The 23,280-nt window shown below is 38.8% G+C and overlaps 1 protein-coding gene across 2 annotated transcripts in view; it reads right to left on the bottom strand.

Annotated features, from left to right (window-relative positions):
* Nucleotides 1–23,280, bottom strand: part of Abca6 (ATP binding cassette subfamily A member 6) — a 55,959-nt gene that overhangs the window by 7,138 nt on the left and 25,541 nt on the right. Inside the window, exons 18-34 of one of the 2 annotated variants that reach the window (XM_038328217.1) lie at nucleotides 21,249–21,365; nucleotides 20,020–20,203; nucleotides 19,200–19,366; nucleotides 16,818–16,951; nucleotides 15,357–15,494; nucleotides 13,757–13,879; nucleotides 12,824–12,997; nucleotides 12,518–12,631; nucleotides 9,729–9,848; nucleotides 8,233–8,310; nucleotides 6,709–6,800; nucleotides 5,542–5,668; nucleotides 4,601–4,718; nucleotides 2,820–2,911; nucleotides 2,245–2,420; nucleotides 1,459–1,534; nucleotides 1,280–1,374 (exon numbers count right to left, since the gene is read on the bottom strand). In XM_038328217.1, coding sequence (XP_038184145.1) covers nucleotides 1,280–1,374; nucleotides 1,459–1,534; nucleotides 2,245–2,420; nucleotides 2,820–2,911; nucleotides 4,601–4,718; nucleotides 5,542–5,668; nucleotides 6,709–6,800; nucleotides 8,233–8,310; nucleotides 9,729–9,848; nucleotides 12,518–12,631; nucleotides 12,824–12,997; nucleotides 13,757–13,879; nucleotides 15,357–15,494; nucleotides 16,818–16,951; nucleotides 19,200–19,366; nucleotides 20,020–20,203; nucleotides 21,249–21,365 — 2,125 coding nt within the window. The remainder of the gene's footprint in view (nucleotides 1–1,279; nucleotides 1,375–1,458; nucleotides 1,535–2,244; nucleotides 2,421–2,819; nucleotides 2,912–4,600; nucleotides 4,719–5,541; nucleotides 5,669–6,708; nucleotides 6,801–8,232; nucleotides 8,311–9,728; nucleotides 9,849–12,517; nucleotides 12,632–12,823; nucleotides 12,998–13,756; nucleotides 13,880–15,356; nucleotides 15,495–16,817; nucleotides 16,952–19,199; nucleotides 19,367–20,019; nucleotides 20,204–21,248; nucleotides 21,366–23,280) is intronic. The other variant, XM_038328218.1, reaches the window with a different exon arrangement.

Below are 23,280 nucleotides of genomic sequence, written 5' to 3'. Positions count from 1 at the left end.
TTCATATTTCCTCTAAGATAACAGAAGCTGCAAGAGAAAATGTATTGAGAATTAGGTGAAAAGAAAGTTGACCTTCTAGTGTCAATGATTGGAACTGAGTGACAGGTATAACAAATTTATAAATAATTCTTTCAACATTTGCATTAAATAGTGATAACAGATGTTTATTTTAAATGGGAGAGAATACTGGATAATTACAAATATGAAAGTAAATCAGGGGTTTTATTAGTCAAAAGGGTGATTCACAGGTAAGAAATAGGGAAAAATGAAAATGATATGTTAGATATGTAAATTTGACAGAAGTGGAAATAAGAAAATTATGTCACTAAATTAGGGGTCTTTGAAAACACTCTAAGCACCAAAATAAATTGTTATAAAATTCTTAATAATTAAAATACAAAATTAAAATTATTTATTATTAAGCCCAAAACTAAAGAACATGGAGCATTTTGGATCATCCACTTGTTAAATATTTGCTGCCTCAATAACATGAACTATCTCTGTAGCTAGATTTCTGTCTTGAATGTCTCATAAAGGTCCATGTGCTAAAGGCTTGGTCCCAGATGGTGTCATCAGGAGGTGATGAAATCTTTAAGAGGTGAGGTCTAGGTGGATGTGTTTAAGACATCAGCGCCTCTATAGGGGATCGTGGCACCTCAGTGCCTTCCTCGTTCTCTGAGCTCCTTGACTTATAAAGTGACCATAGCTATCATGTGTTCCTGCCATGGCATGCGACCTTACCATAGCCCCAAAGCAGTGAAGCCAACCTCAGATGGATTTAAAACCTCCAAAACCTCAAGCCTGAACAAATCTCCTCCTCGTTAGTTGATCACCTGGAATATTTGCCATGATAGCCGCTGATTCAAGGCTAGTACATACCGGATTTATATCACTATGATAAAAATGTCTGGGATAATCAACGCAAATGGAGAAGTTTATTTTGCATTCATATTTCAGAAAGTCTAAGCCATGGATGATTAGGCCCATTGCTTTGAGCCTATGGCGGGGTGGGACACCATGGTGGTGAATGCCGTGGGGAAAATACAGAGGCTTTCTTCAGGACCAGAGGTCCAATGTCTTCTTCAAGGTCATCTTAGCTTCCCTACGCTAGGTTCCTAATGGTGCTAGCTAGTACCTCTCAGCAGCACTACTGGCTGGGGAGAAAACCTTCAACAGACAGGTGTTTAGAGATCATTCAGCACCCAGGCTATAGCCGCTAACTAGTACTATTTCTGCCGAATCAGGAACATGTGGGTCTGGGACCTGTAAGAATGCTTACCGAATTTGCTGCTGCCCTGACACATCTAAGCCTGTAGACGGTTCATCCAGAATCAGGACAGACGAGTTTCCCAGGATGCTCAGCACAAAGCACAGCTGCAATCAAGGGAAAGAAAAAATTTCCCCTGATTTCTTCCATACCGCATAAGCCCTCAGAAGAGCGCCGGCTGCCATACGTACCTTTCTAGTGGCTCCCGCCGCTAGTTTCTGAATTAAAACATTCAGCTGGTCATGTAGGTTAAAGGCGTTCACTAATCTGATAGAAAATAAAATGGAAACATCACACTAAGAGAGAACTTCGGGGAAGTGAAATCACCCATAATTATAAGAATGTTGGAGTGTAGCAGTATTGCTCTCAAAATCTGAATCATGATAAAAAATTATTTCACTTTTTGCCTCATGAAATGTTTTTCCCCATTATAATTCTGAATGAGAACTGATGTTTATCCCATTCCCATCTTCTCATTAGAAACCTGAAAACCGCGATTATTCATGAGTATAGACTCACTCACTCTTTGTCAGCTATTTGGTTCGATGATTTTTTAAGCTCCCACACTGAGTTATGTGGGGAGTCAGGTGTTGTCTCTCATTTCTGTTCTACCAGCAATACTCCAAACAGTTAGAAATGCCTTTCTGCTCCTGTTCCTCATTAGTAAAATCATTGTGAGTAGTGCCTACCCACCTCTTGGCAAATACAGACGACACACTCCCTCTGCTGTACACACTCCATCTGCAATACACACCCTCTCTGCTGTACACACTACCTCTGCTATACACACGCCCTCTGCTGTACACACTACCTCTGCTATACACGCCCCCTCTGCTGTACACACATACCACTGCAGTACACACACACACCCCGCTGTACACACATACCACTGCAGTACACACACACACCCCGCTGTACACACATACCACTGCAGTACACACACACACCCCGCTGTACACACACCCCCTCTGCTGAACCTTGAAATGGCAATGGCAGCATCCTCCTTCCTCATCCCTTTCACGGTGGCGTACACCTCCAGGTGCTCCTTCACTGTCAGGACGGGCCACAACACATTCTCCTGAGGACAGTATCCAAACTTGACCGTGCCATCACCCTGGTAACCCACAGGTGAACTACATCCTTTCAGTTCCACCTACGAGAATAAGCAGCTTTACTGACGGTATGCGAGGCTTTTCTCCACGCAGTCTAGAAGCTGCCATATAGCTGGAAAACACCCGAATGATTAAAACAACAAGAAAATATCACAGAAAGTGATCTATATTTATCACAGTAAACAATGAAATCTTCTAATATATGAGCATAAATTCATATGTGCAAGGGGTGGGAAAGAAGGACAAACTCAGGTATATAATAGGTACTTGGCTCCTGGTAACATTCCAATTCCTAGTATAAACTTTTAAATATCACATAAAATAATAAAAGGAAAAGTACACATATCCAAAACACCAATAAAAGTCCTATAAATATATAACCTATATTTATTATGACTATAAATTTTTGGAAATGAAAACAATGTATTAATTTTTACTACCTCTCCAGCTGCTGGCTTTGTGATCCCAGCTATCATCCTAATAGAAGAACTTTTACCAGCACCATTGGGTCCTAACAATCCCAAGATTTCACCTGAATGAAAGAATGAGATATTAATTTTGGAAATGAGATGCAGATTTATAGTTTTTCAGTAAAATATTAAGAGTCTTTAGAATCCTCAATTCTAACTGAAAATTCTTACTGAAAATGTACACAATATATGTCATAAAAACGTATTATTTAATTCTCATCATTCATATTTTACCAAAAGCTTATTAATTTCACATTGATACATCACTTCCCTGTAGATGGAGACTGCTAGTTCATTTTCTGGCCACTGAAACCCAAAATAATCACACGGAAACTATGTTAATTACAACACTGTTTGGCCAATAGCTTAAGTGTATTTCTAACTAGATCTTACATCTTAAATTAACCCATTTCTATTTTTTCTGTGGATTGCCAAAAGCTGTGGCTTACCAGGTAAAGTTCTGTCTCCTTCGGCAGCAACATGGCATCTTTCCAACTCTGCCTACTCTCTCTATATATCTCTGTTTAGATTTCCTGCCTGACTATATTCTTCCCTACCACAGGCCCAAAGCAGATTCCTTTATTAACCAATTGCAATAAAACATATTCACAGCATACAGAGGGGAAACCCTACATCATCCCCCCCCAATTTCCTATTTCAATTGTTTTCCATAGTAGATTATCATACACTGTGTAGAAGAGGAGGTGTACCTGTGCTTCCATGCAAATGATTTCTAAACCTCAGAAGGCTGGAACACTATTCTTATACCAAAAATAAACCACATGTACCCAAACTATCATGATCTTTAATCTGAACTGATGTAAATCACCCCTTCTCAAATTCATAAACAAATATCAGTATGCATTTTTTATTTATTTTTAAAACAATCTTTTCTCATTTTATATACCAGCCCCAGTTCCCTCTCTCATCAGTATGTAATTTCTACAAAATGTAAACTGTCTGCTAAAATCCTCTGATGGCATCCTACTAGCATGGTGCAAACTGCACCATTCTTGCTGCTTTAAAGAAGTGCACCTAGCCAAACCCTGTTGACTTCATCCTTCCCACACACATATGCATCTGCTTGCTCTTTGCTTTAAATTCGGCCACTCTATATATAAATCCTTATCATTGCTATCCCCATCTTATCACTGAGATATTCACTTAAATGTCATTATTCAAGTAAAGCCTTTCCTTGTTGTAATAAAACACAGGTCCATGTCACTCACATTATTTCACAAGTTTCAATGCTCCACATAGAGCTTATATAATAATTTGTATTTTATTGATAAATTATTTTTATGGACTCCTTAGAATGCAAAATTCACAAGGGCAGGAAGTCTCCTGAATTCTTCCTAAAACAGTCCCTGATACCCTAAAATACAATATACATTGAACAAATAAAGGAATGAAGGCTGCAGAAAATGTAATTATGCCTCTTGTATAGATGTTTATTCCTAAAAATACTGATTAATGACTTGGTGTGTGCAGACCTGTAACCGCATCTACTCAGAAGGCTGCGGTAGGAGGATCACAATATCAAGACCTGACTGAACTACAGAGTCAGTTCAAAAGGCCATTCTTGGAAACTTAGTGAGACTCTGCTTCAAAACAGAAGTAAAGAGAAAAGCTAAGAATTCTGCACATCGGTAGAATACTTGCCTAGCACACATGAGGTTCTGGGTTCTATTCTCCAAAATGAACTCGCTAAAACCCTTTAAACAGCGAATTGAAAAGTGGTTGTTCCAAACCTTTATTAACACAGAAAGAAATGTTTCTGGCTGCTACTTTCTTTGTCCTCTTTGAGAAGCAACTTCTCTTCTGACCTGCATACTCTTTGTGCAGACCATTGGCGATTATGACTGGCCTCTAGAAGAGATAGAAGTGAGGTTTTCTTCTGAATTTCAGAGGTGTTATGTTCTTATATTATCATGGCGTTTACCATAAATCAAACCATAATCTGAGTTGAGAGTAATCATTATCATCACCAATGTAAGAAACATTCACTAATGTCATCCAGTGTCTCTGGTTTCCAAACACACTAAGAAAGCACCAGAACACCCTGGAAGATAACTAACTGTCTGGGCAGAAGGGAACTGACTACATTGGGAGAGAATATAGCATCTGAGTCAGATAAAAGAAAAGCCTGTGCCTGGAAACACAGCTCAGTGGAATAGCACCTAACTAGAATGCATGAAGCATAATTAAATCTCCTGGTTTCTATTAAGCATTTTTACACCAAATATTGCATTCTCCAACTAATAAGGTCTTGCCTTGTTCTAAAATTATAATTCTACTTGTTAAAACTCATTTTTTTCTCAAAAGAAGAATAAAAAACATTGTGCTTTGTTTTGAGTTTGAGGAGTTTTTGTTTTGCTTTGGTTTAGTTTTGTTTTTGAGACAGGGTTTCTCTGTGTAGCCTTGACTATCCTGGAACTCACTCTAGACCAGGCTGGCCTCAAACTCACAGAGATCCTCCAGCCTCTGCCTCCCAAGTGCTGGGATTAAAGTCCTGTGCCAACACAGCCCATCAAAATCATTGTGTTTTATGTTCTTTTAGTTTCCAGAACCTTCTAAGGTAACTTGATATTTAGGGATGTACGAAACTTCACACTCCCAAAGTTAAAACCAACATATCAAGCTTTTTCTGAACAATTCTTATATTCTTTCAGTAGCACCTATGATTCCAAACCTCATGTAAATTTGAAGTACTCAAGGCAGCCGATGTCCTTATTCTTTCTGCTTGGACATCTTCATCTTCATCTTCACCTCTGTGTTCTTCTGGATTCGGCTGAACCTTTGGATTTTTTGGAGATATCCTGTGGAAAACAATGAATTACACATTATTTTCTAGCTGCCAAAACTTAGTTCCCCAGCGGTTTTACCGGTTTTCCTTTTTTCTAATAGACTGGTGGTGACTGTCACTATTTGTGCTGCTTCAGTCTTGTGTAGAGCTTTCATCCCACTAGCCAGAATCCCTCTCTTGGTGTTGCTACCATCCTTCCAGCATCTTTAACCTTTAAAGACAGTCGTTATCAGCGATGTCATCAAGTACTGCTCCTGCCCTCCTAAAAGTCGAGCCACTTTGACTGCCACTGGTCACTACAACCCCACCTTAGCCACATCAGATATTTGTTTCAGCATTTTTTACTGCTCACACTTTTCACAGTCCACGTGTAAAACTCCATCAATTCAGCTGTTAATCAATAAATATCTCTTCTTTCCACCTCTCTTCTATGCAAGGATGACTATCGCCTTATATGGGAGGATGATGGCATACTTAGAAAATCTTTCCATTTTTGAGAAGTTGAAGTAACTCTCTGCTGATTAGTGAGAGGTTTTATTTCCTTTTTAAAGATGTATTTGTTTATTATGAATACAGTGTTCTGCCTGCGTGTATGGCTACGCACCAGAGGAGGGCACCAGATCTCATTACAGATGGTGTGAGCCACCATGTGGTTGCTGGGAATTGAACTCAGGGCCTCTGGAAGAACAGCTAGCGCTCTTAACCGCTGAGCCATCTCTCCAGCCTCCAGGTTTTATGTCTTGACAGTAAGCCGGAAATCCACGGGTTACCATGTCAATCATTATAATGCTTGAATCACAAATAGAAAATCCCTATCAACAAATTAAAAGTGCAGCCACCACAACAGGAATATTACACTATGATTTTTGTTTTGTTTTTTGAGATGGGGTTTCTCTGTGGCTGTCTCATGGAACTATGTTGTGTAGACCAGGCTGGCCTTGAATGCACAGAGATCCGCCTGTCTCTGCCTCCCGAGTGCTGGGATTAAAGGCATGTGCCACCACCGCCCGGCTAACCTATGATCTTACATACAAAAGTAAACGTTATCCTAACCTGAAAATGGGATCCTTCCACATTACATTCTTTCCACATTTAAGTTCCAGGCATCTCAGAATGAAAATGAACAGCAAAGTGTGAAAGTAAGGCTAGGAGTAAAGAAAAAGGTTCGTTTAGACACAGGTTTACAAAGCTACTTGTTGCTTCTGTTTACAGGCAATTTGGCCGCAAACTCTTATAAACTGGGGAACAAAACAGAACCCAACAGTTTATCCTATCTCTGTTCTACTATTCATAACCCGTATTTTAAAGGTCAGTACATTCTGTTTTGTCTTTTAAATGGCCCATAATGGAACTGGTTCTCTGCTGTGCTGTGCCCACCCACATCTATGTCATTGTTCTTTCTCAGCTTGCGATGCCTTCCCACATGGTTTCCCTCGACTCTTCTTGCCCCACGAATATACTCTCATCAGGAAAACTGCTGCTATGCTTTCCATAGCTGTGCTGGATCATTGCACCTCGATTAAAACCATCCAATGAGTCCTTAGCCACTAAAATTTGCATCAGAATCCTTGGAATTACATAGACACCATGTAGACCCCATTCTGCGTATCTCACACATTACCACGTTTCTTGTATGATCTTCGATCTGACTAAACTCCCTCTTTCTCCTAGATGATCCTGAAACAAGACAGGGTAGCTCTGGCTACTACCTATTAGAATGTCATTCAGGTCCTTCATATCTGTGGTGGTTGGAATGGGAACGGCTGTCCAGGCTCATATTTTTAAATGATTGGTTCCCAGTTAGTGGAACTGTTTGGGAAGGATGAGGAGGTAAGACTTACTGGAGAAGGTGTAGCACTGAAGATGGGCTTTGAGGTTACAAAAGCCCGCAAGCACACATCATGACTAGGTTTTTTTTCCTCCTTGTGCTGTGGATCTGATGTAGCTCTCGCTATTGCTCCAGTGCCATGCCTGCCCATAGGCTGCCATACTCCTTGCCATGTTGGTCATGGACTCACTATCTGAAACTATAAGTCCCCATTAAATGCATTCTTCTATAATTCGCTTCATTCATGGTGTCTCTTCACAACAATAGGAAGTAACTAAGACACTTTGCAACTAACACAGTATTTCACAGCTTATGTAGCTTAGCTGTATACTTTTCTAGACTATAAGCCCCATGAGGGCAGGGACTTGGTGCTTACCATTTTGCCGAGAGGCAAATAGTATGGAAAGTCAGTAGCTTTCATCATCCTTAAATCTAAATTAATCACTTCCCACTCATTCATATTCAGGTTTTGCCTAATATTTACACTTAAGAAATGCACGTTGCATTTCATTTTTTACACTTTCACATTTAGAGATCGGATGGTGAAGAGACTAAAGGAACCAAATGGACACTATACTGAATTGTTAACTGTGGTCTATATGCACACAAACACTTATTCTAAAAGTAAATCCATGACTGAAAGTCATCGCTTTATCTAAAACTATATTGAAAACACTTTCAGAGACAGCCAGCTTCAGACAAGGCCATACAGCTTTCACAAGGGATATGCAGTGAGGAAAAAGTCTTACTATTAGGAATAATAGAACATCGACCCCAGGTAAACCATGTTTGAGCTCTCCAGATTCATTGTCGTACTGATAGTCTCTCTGAAAAGAAAGAAAAAGGCTAAATATATTTACTTCACAATCCGCATTTAAATAACGTGCGCTTTGGGTATTGACTATTTTCTTCATCAAACTCAGTTCTGTGTGCACTGATGACAGGCTCCCTAAAGAGGAGAGGAGCTCCCTGGTAAATACCCCTTCTCAATAAGCAGCCAGCCTATATCTCCTCCATTTAAAAAACCATTTGACTTAAAATCACTTACTGAATGCAAAGCAGAGAGAGAGAGATGCTAACATTGTGGAAATTTTAGGAGTTAAGATATTTCTAAGTTTCCCACATAAACCTACTCATGGGCTCCCTTCTTATCTCAATGACTTTTCTCAATCATAACAAGTAGTTATTGGCATTATTCTTTATCATCAATCAGTTATGCAGAAATCAAGTCATTACTTCTAAATTCCCTGTGACAAATCTAGATTTCTATATGTCACCTCCATATATGTTTTAGAAAGAAGAACTGAGTAAACGGATGAGTTATAATTATAACTTCCAGCCACTGCTTTGTCGACAATGAAAGTATTTTTGTAGACAGGTTGCCCTACATCGCCCTAGAACATAATTAATGAAACTTGCTGTGTTCTGCTTAAAGCCATTTCATCTAGAGTAGTGAAGATTCCCAAAAAGGATGATCTCCTCTGAACTTCTGCTCACTTGTGTAATACTCAGTTTCTCTGATAGTCCATGGGCTCTCCCAATTTGTGGTCTTTGGTTTTCTCTGCAGGACATGCTTTTCCTTATCTTACCCCTTCAGTAGTTCTTATCATCCTTTAGGAACACCATGTCCCTCAGAATCCTCTGCCTCCTAACTGCACTAACTATGATTTGTATGCTCTTTCTCAGCATATCGCCATTGTAACCTCTTAGTTTACTGCAGTGACTTGATAGAAGCTGATGTGTCTTTGCTTCTGCTAAGCTCTGTGAAGGAAGAACTGCATTGCTTTGCTCATCAGGTGTCCGTAATTACTAGCACAGTGACTGTCACAAAATGGTGCTTGACATCTGCTTTTGAGTAGTTGAAAAGTATGGGGTATGACCTTATCCTCAGTAATTAACAAATATCCAGTGAAGTGGGAAGTTCTCTTACAATCTGGCTTTAGATTCTAATAGCATTCAACCATGTCTACAATTTTCAAAGTGCCTAAGCACAACTTTTTCTTTTAACAGTTTTACTGAGGTTTATTTTCATGTTATGAATTTTACCCACTCTAAGACTAGAGACTCAAGACTTTTTAATAACTTGTGCAAGCATCACCACGATCCAATTTCAGAGCACTCTAACCATCACAAAGCCATCCCTCATGTCTATTTGCTCCCTGCTAACCCATTCTCTATCTCTGCAGATCTATGCAGAAGAGCCAATGTATTACATTTTTATGGAACAGTAGATGACATTTCTTACCATTTCCACAACAATCGGGTATGTAGAAAATGAAAATGAAGGAACTAATATCATGAAGGCGATAAGCAATTTTTCGCTGAATAAATCAGTCAAAAGGATGTCAAACACGATGGTGAAGATCTACAGGACAAGTCCAAGAATACTACATCAAATGACAAACTCCACAGTTTCCCATAGAAAGATACAAATACATGGCCATAACAATTCCCCTTTCTGAGACAAACAAAGAAAGGGTTTTGCTAATAATATTTAGAAATGTTATCACCCTAATACAAAATTAATTTTTATCAATGAATGTTAATTATAGATATTGTGTGTTCAATATGACCTTTCTTTTGACAGGGGTTGCTGAACACAGGGTTTCATGCATACTAAACATGTACTAGACCACTGAGCATCAACTCTGGCTAGTGTAATATTTGAATGCATTCATACAGCACGCACCAATCAAATCAGGATAATTAGCATTTCCTTAACCTTTTCATTTATGTTTATAACCTCTGAGTTAATCTTTTCTAGATACCGTGCATGTGTGTGTGTGTGTGTGTGTGTGTGTGCGCGCGCGCACAGGATCATGTTGATTCCATTGTGTCACTGACTTTTAGAAATTATTTTTTTATATCTGTGTTTTGGAATTCAACACCAATCTTGGTTTACCAACTCTCCATCTCCCATGTTTCCCAGCTCCTAATAGTCACTATTAACCAATGTAATCACTTTTCTCAGCTTCCACATTGGAGGAAGAACATATCCTGTTTGTGTTGTGTATATGGCTTCACCCAATATTGTATCTTCAAGTCCCACCCATTTTTCTGAAAAGGACAGGACTTCAGTCTATGGCTACATATTATTTCTTTTCTCTCAAATTCCAGGGCATCTTTATTTTCATTATAAAAAAATATTTCCTACTTCTGATGATCTGAACACCTTTAATATAGTTGGAAACATAACAATAGAGCCTACATCCATATAGAAATTGGCCCTGCTAAGCTTTCTCCTGGATGTTGAATCACAAACATTGAGACATGCTTCTACCATTGCTAACGATGCCTGCCTCTTCATCTGAGAGCTAGCTCTCTGAAAATTAATGTAAGTTACGTGCATAAGGCCATACGTGATTTTTCAGTTGACATATAGCAAAACTGCTAAGCTAGATGAGCACTTATCCTAATCTTAAGTGATTCCTTTGTAAATAGAGACAACACAAAGGAAGGAAAATGTTACAGAAAAAAGTATTATTCCAGGCTTCCAGGTACTTGGAACTGAAGATGAAGTAGCTCTTGAGTAACTATGAGGGCACTTGCTAGAGCATCTCTACCATCTTTGAGGCTAGTGGTAACACACTTGTCTGCAGCCATATTGACCTTAACCATGAAATACTTAACCATTAGCTCCAAGAAATAATTCATTCAGAGTTGAAATGACTGGCAAAACTAAGGAATCAGCATGGCTTCATTGCTTTACCCATCTTTGCTAGACATATTAAAGAGTAGGAGTTGAAATAAAAACCAGGTGAGTTACAGTGAGATCATCTTCTAATGGCATCTGTTCAGCACAGTTAGTGTTGGGATAACCCTGGATAACGTCAGCAATCCTGCTAGCTAATAAAAAAATGTGCTCAAGGGACTTTGGTGCGCAGATTCTCACGGTTATCCTGAAAGGCAGTCTTTCAAATGAGGTACCCTGTAGTACTTTTTCTAGTTTCTCTACTCTGGATGGGTTGTGAAAGAGTAATAAACACCACTGCTGAATACAACCAAATTCAACCCAGAGACATAAAATACAAATGCTGTATATTAATAAGGAACAGCAGCCAGCTGTGTCTACCCATTTCCTGTAGCGTCAGTGGGTGGTAACAGAAGAGTATATTTTCTCACAGCTGGTCTTGGGTTGATGTCTTTCATAGTTTCAGGACTCCCCTTCCGAAAGTTAAGAGCTATGATACAGACAGACATTCAGTCATGCCTTAGGAACAGCAGCTTACAGGCAGTTTGAAGAACACTCTGGGTCTTCGCTGCTTGGGTAAATAGTCATAGCAAAATTTCTCATGATACCAGCCAAGCCCTCCATTTTCATGTATAGAGATGGTGAACAGACATGGCTATTAATAAATTAATTGACATGGGAATCAAAATACAGTGTCTAAAACACTCACAGCTGAGGTTAAGACAGACTTCCTGGACGAGCTGCACCCGAGTTGTGGCATGCAGGCAACATGCATCCCAGGATACCTCTGAATGCAGCCCAGCACATCTGCGGATGACCAGAGCACAGCACGCTGCCTACGGTCGGACGCCCGTGCTCTACAGAACTGTTCAGCAAGGCAGCTCTGGAACATTTTAAGCTTTGGGTCCTTTATGAAGCTCACGTTGAACTCTATTCAAAGATCTGTACTGGAAGTCTTCATAAATATAACTGACTTGGTAACACCCGTTACACTTCCAGCTCCTTTCTACTGGGAAATTTTAATCTAAAATGTTTGAGAATGATAATAGCTTGAAGTTCAGATTTTACCAGGCTTTGGGATAAAATTCAAATCTTAATGCAAAATTTAATGATGTTTTATGTGTACTTTACATGCATAACTTTAAACAGTTCATTGGTAACGCCGAGTTCATTTTGGTGTACTCTTGCATTTTGACAGGGAACCATCACACGAAGTCAGGTATTGTGGCATCACGTCAGCTCTCAAAAATTTTGGGCACAGGATTTGAATCTTTAAATTTAATCTACATTTTTAATTTTCCCATTGCTCAAGACAAAATTTATTTGATACTGTTCATACTTACAGTAAAGAAGCAAATTGACCAGAGGCCACTGTTTTTTCTCCTTTTGCCAAAAACAAATGATATCACATACGTCAGGAAGACGAGAGAAGCTGCACAACCGAATGAAAGAGCAATCTAAAGATAACACAGACAATATCAGTTAAAATGAGACATCTGAGGGAAATTTTAAGTTACATACATTTAAAATATTTAACTGGTAGTATACATAGAGTTAGGTTTATAAAATATTTTCAAATATTTAAACAACTAACATTGTTTTTCATTTCTAATTGCTGGGAAGAATTTTGTCGATGTCATTGTACTTACTATAGACAGCACAATTCCACTAGTCATGGAAATGTGGACCAGTTGTGTCATGTACAATGTGAAGTAGCTCAAGAGAAGAATTACACTGAAGAGGTTAATATCCACCACTGCCTGCCCACACCAGTAGGCAGAAGGGTAGAGGCCAGAAATCCACAGTTGGGAATCAGCTTTCTTCTGATGAGAAAACACAGGAGGTGCATCAGTTCCATTTAAAAAATTAGGCTTTTATGTAGTTAAGGCTAGCCTGGCACTATGCATTAAGGCTGACCCTGAATTCTGGCCTGCCTATTGCCATCTCCCAAGTGCTATGATTACAGGCATGTGCCACTCTGATTGGTTTATCAGTGATGGGGATCAAACTCAGGGCTCTGCACGAGCTCAGTTGTACCTGGCCCCTCTGCCACGGTTCTTTCTGCTGAGGGTTGCTTTGGCTACTCAGAGTCTTTTGAGCTATGTGAACTTTAGAATTGCTTTTTCTTGTTCTGTGAAGTACAGTGATGGCATTCTTACAGTCTAATTTGACACCGCAGATGATAACCTTCAGGGGAATAGGGTTTTTTCAAACTTTATTCCTACTTGGAGAGTTACGCTTTACATTTTTAAAGATATATATCTTTTGCATGAAATATTTCCTACATGCAAGAAAATAATGTATATGTGTATATATATATATATATAATATTATACTTTGAAGATTTAAAACAATGGGACACTCTGAAAATCATTGTACTTTCCATGCAACCTTGAAGTAAAAGCATTTTGCATTTTAAAAATAAGCTTTCTGAGTTGTTGGAAATAATTCAAAACTACATTGTCTAGTGTAATGGTATGTGTTAGTGCTTCTCCATACCCCAGAACTAAACTATTCTGCACTCACAGCATTAACAATACAATTACTGGAATTCTTAAGATCCCCGCCCCACCCTTTCTTACTTTGTAATCACTGACACTGCTCATGGCAATATGTGGTGAAATGCTGCACACAACAAACAATAGGAACAGGAAACCTTGCAGAATCCCAAACCAGAGCATCACAAAGTCCTGCAAATAAAACAACTTCAGTGGACAATCAAAGTATCGTCTATTGAAGTGGACACTATATTCATCATTTATCATAAGACGTCAGCTTTAAAAAAAAAACAAAAGAAGCAAGGATTATTTCAGGACCCACTTGTGAAAATATATTTTTTTAAAAATGGAGGGGTTTTGAAGAGATACTACTTTGAGATTGGTTCTCATCACAATTAGAATAACTACTTTCAAGAAAGCAAAGAACAAGTGGAAAGGAAGAAGGAGAAGGGGATCTTTACTCCCTGCTGGTGGGAGTATAAACTGGTGAGGCTCCGTAGATACCAGTGTGGAGGCTTCTCAAAAAGCTAAAAATAAAGCTACCTTATGAGTCAGATATACCAATTCTGTAGAATTATCCAAAGGACTCTGGAACTAACGACAGAAAAAGTTACGTGGGCTTCTAGGGAAGAAAAGTCTTCAATGAGCCCTGCTTGCTACAGTACCTACTGGCCAGGCAAGAGGGAACCACTAGTGCAATAGTAGCAAGACCATTAAAGGAGTAACTAATGGCGTTGCCATAGATTTAAGATCTTCTCCATGGAAGGGAATTAAGTGACTGCTAATGTAAACCTGGTTAAATACCTGGGGAGGTCACACTTCCTATGGGAGAATGAATGTACTATTGATGTTTTGATAAATGGACTGGTAGCCATGATGCTTCCTAAATATTATGTTTATACCCATAGACTGATGCTGCTTTTGGCTAGGGTCAGAGAAGTTTTTGTTTTGTTTTATTATGCAGAAGGTAACAGTTGCTGCAGCAACTCACAACTGGTCAAACTGCTAACTGAGAGTAAGTGACTATTGAATACTCAGCTCTAAAGAACACATCTCTACCATTCCATCCCAGATCAAGGCATCAATCATAGAAGAGGGGGTAAGCCTAGAAGTCAGGAGAGAGAGAAGTGCTTTGAAATTCTGTCCCCAGGCTAGTCATAAGGCCACTGCAATCACAACATAACGTAGCTGTAACTTCCTGCAAAGCACCTACACACGGGGGTGGACGGGTCGAGACCACTAGAGAAGAAGGAGTCAACAGAGGTGGGAGAGGAGCAACAGCGGGTAACTAAACTGAATACAATCTCAATGCATTATTCTACACATAAATGAAATTGTCAAAAATAAATTAAAATTCTCTCAAAAATAGAAACGAGAAGTCAATGTCACTTCTGGGATGGAAGGACAAAGAAAGGAAGTAGTATAACCATAAAGCGTGGAAGCATTTTCTCTGTTCTTCTATTTCTCACCAATGCTTCCCTTTTGCACACTTTCTAAAGCCAGGATTGTAAAAGTGTAAACTGTATAAATCACTCTTGCAATCAAACTGAATAGCTGAAGGCATGAGTCAGACGGCATACAAACTAAGAGGACACAACAGCCATCCTTAGGATCAGCAAATATGAGCAATATAGACTCACTGTGAATTTTTTCATTGTTCAGGATAAATAAATGTATTACTTACCGGTGAAATTATAGATTCCTCAGTTCTAATGCGCTGAGTACGATTGAACATGTGAAGGATCCCATTGCTAATGATATTCATTAGGATAGGAAAGCAGTGTAGTCTCTTGGTATTACACACAACTGAAAACCTGTAGTCCTTAAACCAAAACAAACAAGTAAGATAGAGCACACACACACACACACACACACACACACACACACACACACACACACATACAGCTCAAACATAGATGTTTTTCTCATCTGTGAAAGAGAAGTCTGGCATGGGAATTCCTTCTGTATCTATGTTGCTTTTATTGGTTAATGAATAAGGAATCTGTCTTAGCCTGTGCGTAGGGTAGAGTAGAGCTAGGTTGAGGGAAATGAGGGGGAACTAAACTGAATTCTGGGAGAAAGAAGGCAGAGTCAGAGAGACGCCATGTAGCCAGTCGCCAGAGGGGAAAGACGCAAGCTGACAGCTGGAACCTTGCTGGTAGGCCACAAGTCTTGTGGTAAAATATAAAGTAATGAAAATGGGTTAATTCTAGATGTAAGTGCTAGCTAGCAATACAAAAGTGATTGGTCAAGCAGTAATTTAAACAATACAGTTTCTGTGTGGTTATCTTGGGTCTAGGCATCTGGGAACAAACAAGCAGGTTCCTATTACAGGAGTCTAAATGGGTTCATACGTGGTTTGACTGAGACCATGTATTAGATCCTATGCAGTAGATAAGACAGAACCAGAATCCACTTAATACTAAGTTTTACTAGTGTAGCCAGTTTTGTGTCACTTCGTTCCTATTTTACTGCTGCTGAAACTTCAGTAAGTAGGGTTTAAATCTTCCGTAACAAGGAAACATTGTCAGTTTATGGTGAGGGAGCAGAGAGAAAATAAATATGTAATAAAAAGAAATTTTCATGGTTATATAGCTATAGCATTTTTATAATTTCTAAAAAATATTAATAATATTTATGAAAATGTTCATGATGTAGGAGGGTCTTCTATCTATCTGTTGCTTCCATTGGTTAGTTAATAAAGAAACTGCCTTGGCCTTTTGATAAGCCAGCCCTTAGATAGGCGGAGTAGACTGAACAGAATGCTGGGAGAAAGAAAGCAGAGTCAGGGCAGACGCCATAGCTCTCCTCTCTGTGATGGATGCTGGTTAGACTCGTCCCGGTGAGCCACAGTCAAGTGGCAATACACATTAATAGAAATGGGTTGAATCAATATGTAAGAGCTAGCCAATAAGAGGTTAGAACTAATGGGACAGGCAGTGTTTAAATGAATACAGCTTCTGTGTTATTATTTCCGACACTAAGCTAGCCATGTGGGAGCTGGGCGGGACGAAAAGCAGGCCTGTTCACCTCATCACTGCATGTTCATACGATCTCATATAAGGTTAGTACTGTTTTGACATTAATTATTAAATTGTGTTTGAGTATGTGTTGTCACAAAGCAAACACCAAGAGGAAAACCTACCTTTTGTCTTCCAGAAACTATAATAGCTCCATTGTATGAGAGGCTCTCAGTGCCATTTCTTTTTTCAAAGTCATCTACTTCCAAAACTAGGTTTTGATGCCTCAGTGACTGTATGAAATCTTCAATATTTGATCCTAGTATGATTGCAATAACAGAAGGCAATATAAAAGCAAGTAAAAATTTTTATGAGCCCAAAAAAGTTAACATTCCTAGTATATCATGAGGTGTACTTTATGCATAACATACTATTGGCTTAAAAAGATAAGTCACTCCTCATACATCTCCTATTTAGTAAATTTATTTATATTAGGAGGAATTATGATATTAATCAGGTTAATTAATATCATAATTCCTCCTAATATAAGGTAATATTTGATATCTAAAACAAGATAATTCTATTAGATAATTTTTCCTTTAATATGTATATAAATTTATAATTTCTGGAAAATTAATAAGACAAATACTACAGATTACTCAGCCTGATAACATTCTCCTCTCTTCCCTATTCTTAACAAAACTTAAATATAAAAATGTATATCCAATTCATGTTTTTCACATTTGCATAATATTGCATAATGTACCTTTCTTGGGAAATCAAAAAGGTACTACCATCAAATCAAAATTTTTATGTATTCTTAAAGAAGAAAACAGGTAAAATTGCTGGAGGAAAAAATAAAAACTGAGAAAAACCTACAGTCTGGTGCACACAGGAGAAGAAGATATAATAGCACACTAGTTTCTACAACATCAGAACTCAAGGGAACTATCAAAGCATGCTCTGAGCCACAGTCAGGGGTGCTATTATCCAGCCAGAGCCGGAGCAAAGCAAGTAGTCAGGAGCCCTCCACATTCTACACAATTGCTACCGTTGTCTCTAGGAACATTCCTCACTTCTAAGAGATGATGTCTAAGAAGAATAGCAGGCAAGACTTGGAGTAACCCCAAGTTGTACAGAAAGGCAGATTGGACAACAGACGGGCCTTTTTCTTCTTCATGGAGCTCTAGAATTGGACAAATAGGTTTCAAGCAAATCTGAGTTCCCCCAAGAAGGGATGGGACACACATAGAAAACCATGCTTGCATGTCCCCTGGGGGCAGTCAGACATCACAACTCCGTTCCACAACAGGCACAAAAATGGTAACTCACATTTCTATGAACCAAGCAAGGCTTGACAGTCTTTTCTCGAATGAAAAGAGTAATACACTGTTAACAATTGCATCAAACTTAGAGAAGGAAGAAATACGACAGAATATGTCCTCAGACTACTTGACAGCTGAGGACAAGGAGGGAGAAATGAGCGAATCCAAGTGTGTTATCCTCGGGTTGAATGGAGAATACACTATGAGATGGCAACAATCTGAGGGGTAAAGGACAATTCTCAAGGCCAGAAAGTAACGTAGAGCTCAACAATTCCACTTAAAAAAAAAAAAAAAAAACCAGGAAATTTTACTTTCCGAACCTGAAATGGGAAAGAGCAAAGAATAAAAGTGAAGACGGGAGGGGAGGTATGGGTGGAGGGGAGGGGAGGGAAGGGGGAGAAGGAGGGGAGAGAAGGGGGAGAAGGAGGGGAGGGAGGGGGGAGGAGGAGGGAAGGAGATGGAAATTTTTAAATATAAAAAAAATAAAAAAAAAAAAGAAAGTGAAGACACTCTACAACTTCGGATCAAAGACACCTGTGAAAATTGGAATCGGCAAGAAATTCAGGAAAGGATGGCTACTCTGAATGTTTTCACATCTTCAGAAGTAACATAAATTCTTTCCTTCCTAGACACTTAAAGAGTTATAAAACAACTACCCCCAGGCACACAGGCACACGCCTTAATCCCAACACTCAGGAGGCAGATGGGTCTCCGTGAATTTGAGGCCAGCTTGGTCTACAAAGCAGTTCCAGAACATCTAAAGCTGTTACATAAAGAAACCCTGTGTCGACCGAACCGAACCAAACCGAACAACATTCTTGGATATATAACAACATCAGTTTCCCTGACTATTGTATTTCATCCAAGAGCGTGAAGTGTAGACACGCCATCTTTGCATGTCCATCACTGTGTATTATAAACGTGATATGGGGTAAGTAACAGAGAGGGGGTAACAAAGCTATCTAGAGAGAGTCTTCAGCTAAGATAAAGGTTTACTTCTCTGTCTCATCACAGTTAGGGCTGTCAGGTAAAAAGGATGGAGGCCAGACTAGACGGTGACAAGTCCCTTGTCCTTGTTCCCACCAGCCTTGCCCTCTCCAAGATCAAAGAAACTGTACTGCTCCTCTGCGAGTCATTTTTTATAAGTGCGCATTTTTCTCCAGTCAAGACTTTTTGCCCCCCTCATGTCCTATGTAACAGTTAAAGATCTATTTCTGCGTTAAAATGCTGATCTCAGTTCACCTGTGTTATTGATGACCAATAGGCTGGTTCGCAGACCCTGAGGAAGTTGTCCAGGGGTCAGGAAATACAATTCTGTTTTAAATTCCCAGTCGCCTTTTTGCTCTATCATAGCATTAGCCGTCTTTTCCATAATCAATGGGAGCAGTGCAATTCCAAGAATCAATAGACTAAACAACAAAGAGAAGTTACCATAGGGCTCTACAGCACTTTTCCTGAGTAATATATTCTACAACTACTTATTAGATATTGATTCTTCTTTATACCAATCACAATTTTAAGTGCTAATGGCTCAGCGGTTAAGAGTACTGCCTTCTCTTCCAAAGGTCCTGAGTTCAATTCCCAGCAACCACATGGTGGTTCATAACCATCTGTAATGAGATCTGGTGCCTTCTTGAGGAAGAGACCTGGTCAGTTGTCCTCATCAACTTTGACCGTGAAACACAATATGGACAAGTTCAATGGAAACGCCATATACAGACTGCCCATGCATGCTTCAGCATTGCCAGGGCAGAAATTTCATTTCATTTTTCAATTTCAACATTCTAAAAGTAATATTTCAGCATGTTATAATACTAAAATGCATAGTCAAATAAATGTATAGTCAAATAAATGCTATGTAATCTCACTACTAAATTAAACGGCATGTAGTCATAAGTCCAATCAAGAATTAATATACAGGCAATCCCATTTTCAGTAAAATCAATACTGCATTTATTTCTGTGTTTTACTTTTAAATGTTCTTGTAATTTAAATCCTTGAAATTTTTTGTCTTAAAACAAATTTTTTGTCTTAAAACAAATTACAGCACTCTGATACTCACAAGGTCAAAAATGCTTTGCGCTCTCGTTTTAACTTTAGGATGCGAAGCCGCGCTATTGCACAGACCTGCCTTCTCCAGAGGCTCATGGCGCTCACTGTCTTCTGCACTTCAGAAAGAGAAGAATAAGCCGGCTCCATTTCATTTAAGCTGTCTGAGTCCCTTACTGTTTCTCTTTTCTCAAAGTCTGTATAAACACAAACACACACATTACAAATCATCCTAAGGTGTAACAGACTTTTCTTCATGAAAAAAATTTAAATTATTTTATGTCTGATCTTATTTTATACTTTTATTCAAGGTAATTAAATAACATCTGCAATATCTCATGAAGCTTCAGTATTTCCTTTTGTCGTTATGTTTTATCATTTCTAACACTATGAAAAATTTAAAATTAATAAAAATGTTTTTGTATTACATTGAAAACATGGTAAAAACATAGAATAATACCAAATTCTATACTCTTCCTGAGAATATCTTCTAAATATGTGCCAAAAGAAAAACTTGGAAAAGACAAACATTCAATTGTAATACTCTTCTGAGGGAGTTCAAAATAATCCTCTTCATAGGGATCAGCAGTTGTTAATGCTTAAATACTTACTACTAAGACATCAATTATCTGGACTTGTAAGGAAAAGATCAGCTCTGAAAATACTTACGTATCTACACTGGCCCTACCTGTGAGCTATAAGCGGCATGGTTTGGGAAGAATCATCTGACTGTTGTTAAATCAGAAACCCATATCTGTAAAATGGTGTTAACCGTATTTGTTGGAAGAATTATTACAGGAAGGAGATATGGATATATCTCATTATTTATCCACACTGATCAAATTACCCATAAAAGGACGTGCTCCAAAATGACAGCTCTTATGTCCCATTAAACAACATGGAGGCTGGTAAGAATTCTCTCCATTTAGGCCTTTTCTCTTAACAAGCAAGAAACAATTCGTACAAGAAGTGATGTGCAGACCTCATGCCTTTGACCAAGAACACTCACAATGTCAAAGTGCCCAGGAAACAGTGAGTATCAGGAGACAGAACTGCTGTCATGGCAAGGAGTTAGAATCAACACTAAGAATGTTGTGACTAGCTGTCGGGGTGATGTCAGGGAACATGAACAGCTCAGGTCAAACAACAGAGCCACATTTACAGTGGGTCACACTCCTTAAGCAGTCATAAAAGCTATATCATTTATTGATTGAGTCTGTGACTTATACAAATAGTTTTTACTTTGGTTAGTGGTTGATTCTCCTTCCAGGTTCATGAAGACTTCTTTCAGAGTTGACATGGAAACTTCATAATTCATCAAGCCCTGGCCAGAATATTTATCGAGATCACTGAAGAAGTCTAAAGTTGACAGAAGGAACATAGAAACTTTTAAAACAATATAAAATACTAACTCCAGTAAATTAACACTTGTCTTAAGTATTATATTTAATAATGTTCAGAAATTTCATATCTTTGGAATATAATCGTAATTTAAAGGACAAAACCACTCTCAGAAATTATGCCCAACTTCACCTTCAAGGTGTCTCCCTCTATATGATACTCTTAGCTTACCATTTTACTAGAGACTTCTCTGAGGAAATGCAAGCAGTCATAAAGACTATATATAGTCTTTTTTTTTAACCACCATACAAGAAACCCATGTAGGCCTCTGTCCATATCTGGGCTTCCTTTTGTATCCATCAAACACTTGTAACTGCTCCTTCAAAGGCTATGTTTTTACTCACGCTCTGAATTTTACCCCCAAGGACCTCCCAAAGTGACCTCCTCTCGCTTCCGTCATAATTTCCTTCTATATCTGCTGGGTCAGGCAGGATGCTATGTTGTCCACCAAACAAAGACAAATAATAGCTTCCTCCCTTCCCTCTTTGCATACATGTTTGGCTCCAAAACTTTGTCCACATTTAATCTGTCCCATATAACAAACAGCTCAGGTCCATATGCTGTCATCCCCTCACAGAAGCTGCTCTCCCCAGGGTCACCAAGTTCTTCATACTTTCAATATGATGAACAAGTCTTTCTCTTTTATTATTTTTAAATGTAATATTTTCATTTATTCTTTGAAACTTATTACACGTGCACGCAATGTATTTCCACATTCAGCCCCACTCTCCTGTCCAACCTCTCCTGGTCGCCCCACCCTCCACCCCACCACATCCCCTTTCTGATTTAGTCTTAAATTTGTCCTTTTTCCTTGTTACTCCCTCTCCCTTTCCTCATCTTTCTTTCTACTTTTCTTGTGGTCTTTAACAAAGAAGTTTACTTGGGCTGTGGTAACAGTTCAGGAGGAAAAGATTACTAATCGCATCTCATTTCCATTTAACTACAAGGAGAACTTTCAGTTCCTACATCCTTCATGACTTCTCCTTTGCTTTTTTTTTTGCCGAGTTTCAGTTTTAAACAACCTTCTTGCTCCACCCCCACAAAAATCCAGTTCCTAATCCATACTGAATTTCCTCAGATTCATGCTTCACTTAGTCCCTTGATTTCACATGTCCTAAGAATAGCTATATACTACAACTCTCTTTTGTTAAACCAAATCGCATTCCCAGATTAAATTCTAAAACAGGGCACTAACGCTTTTGTCTCACAAATGCTGGGATTAAAGATGTATGACACCATTGCCTGGCTTTAATGCTAATATAAGGCAGCATCTTAAATATAATTGACTTCCAAGATTAGAACATTAGTCAATCATCTTTTTCTGTGGAATATATGGATGACAATATGAGCTTCTAGAAGATTCTAAAATCTGGCCTTTCTGCATGGGTTGAGTGACTGACCAATATCTTTAGAAAGAGAAAATAGGTAAGAAAACCATAGCAAAGAGTGTGTTTTGTAGCATATGTGCATAGCATTCAGGGGACCTGGAGTTCCATGTCCTGGAACGGACACAGACACACCACTAGACTAGCAGAAGCCAGGATTGGTGTAAAGTGCCTGCTATGCCTGGGACATCAACATCGGAGTCTCTGGCTAAGTGATACCAGCATATAACTGCCTCTCATCCTTCTCTGACCAAGAAGGTGGGTCAGTTGTACCTCAGGTGATCTTAGTCCAATGAAAGAACAACATAGTATGGAATACCACTTCCATGATCCTTCGGGAACAAAGAGACTAGGTAAATTTGCAAATAGGACTAAGATCTGAATTCCTAAGTGTTTACCTTGTAAGGCTAAATAATAAGGTTTATTTAAATAAGACCTATAAAGATTTTTACTTAATAAACTAAATGCCTAAATAAAGCTAGTTAAAT

The sequence above is a fragment of the Arvicola amphibius genome, chromosome 4, assembly GCF_903992535.2.
Source record: "Arvicola amphibius chromosome 4, mArvAmp1.2, whole genome shotgun sequence".
Lineage (NCBI taxonomy): Eukaryota > Metazoa > Chordata > Mammalia > Rodentia > Cricetidae > Arvicola > Arvicola amphibius.
Note: the sequence above shows the minus strand (reverse complement) of the source record. Positions and strands in the feature narration are given on the sequence as shown.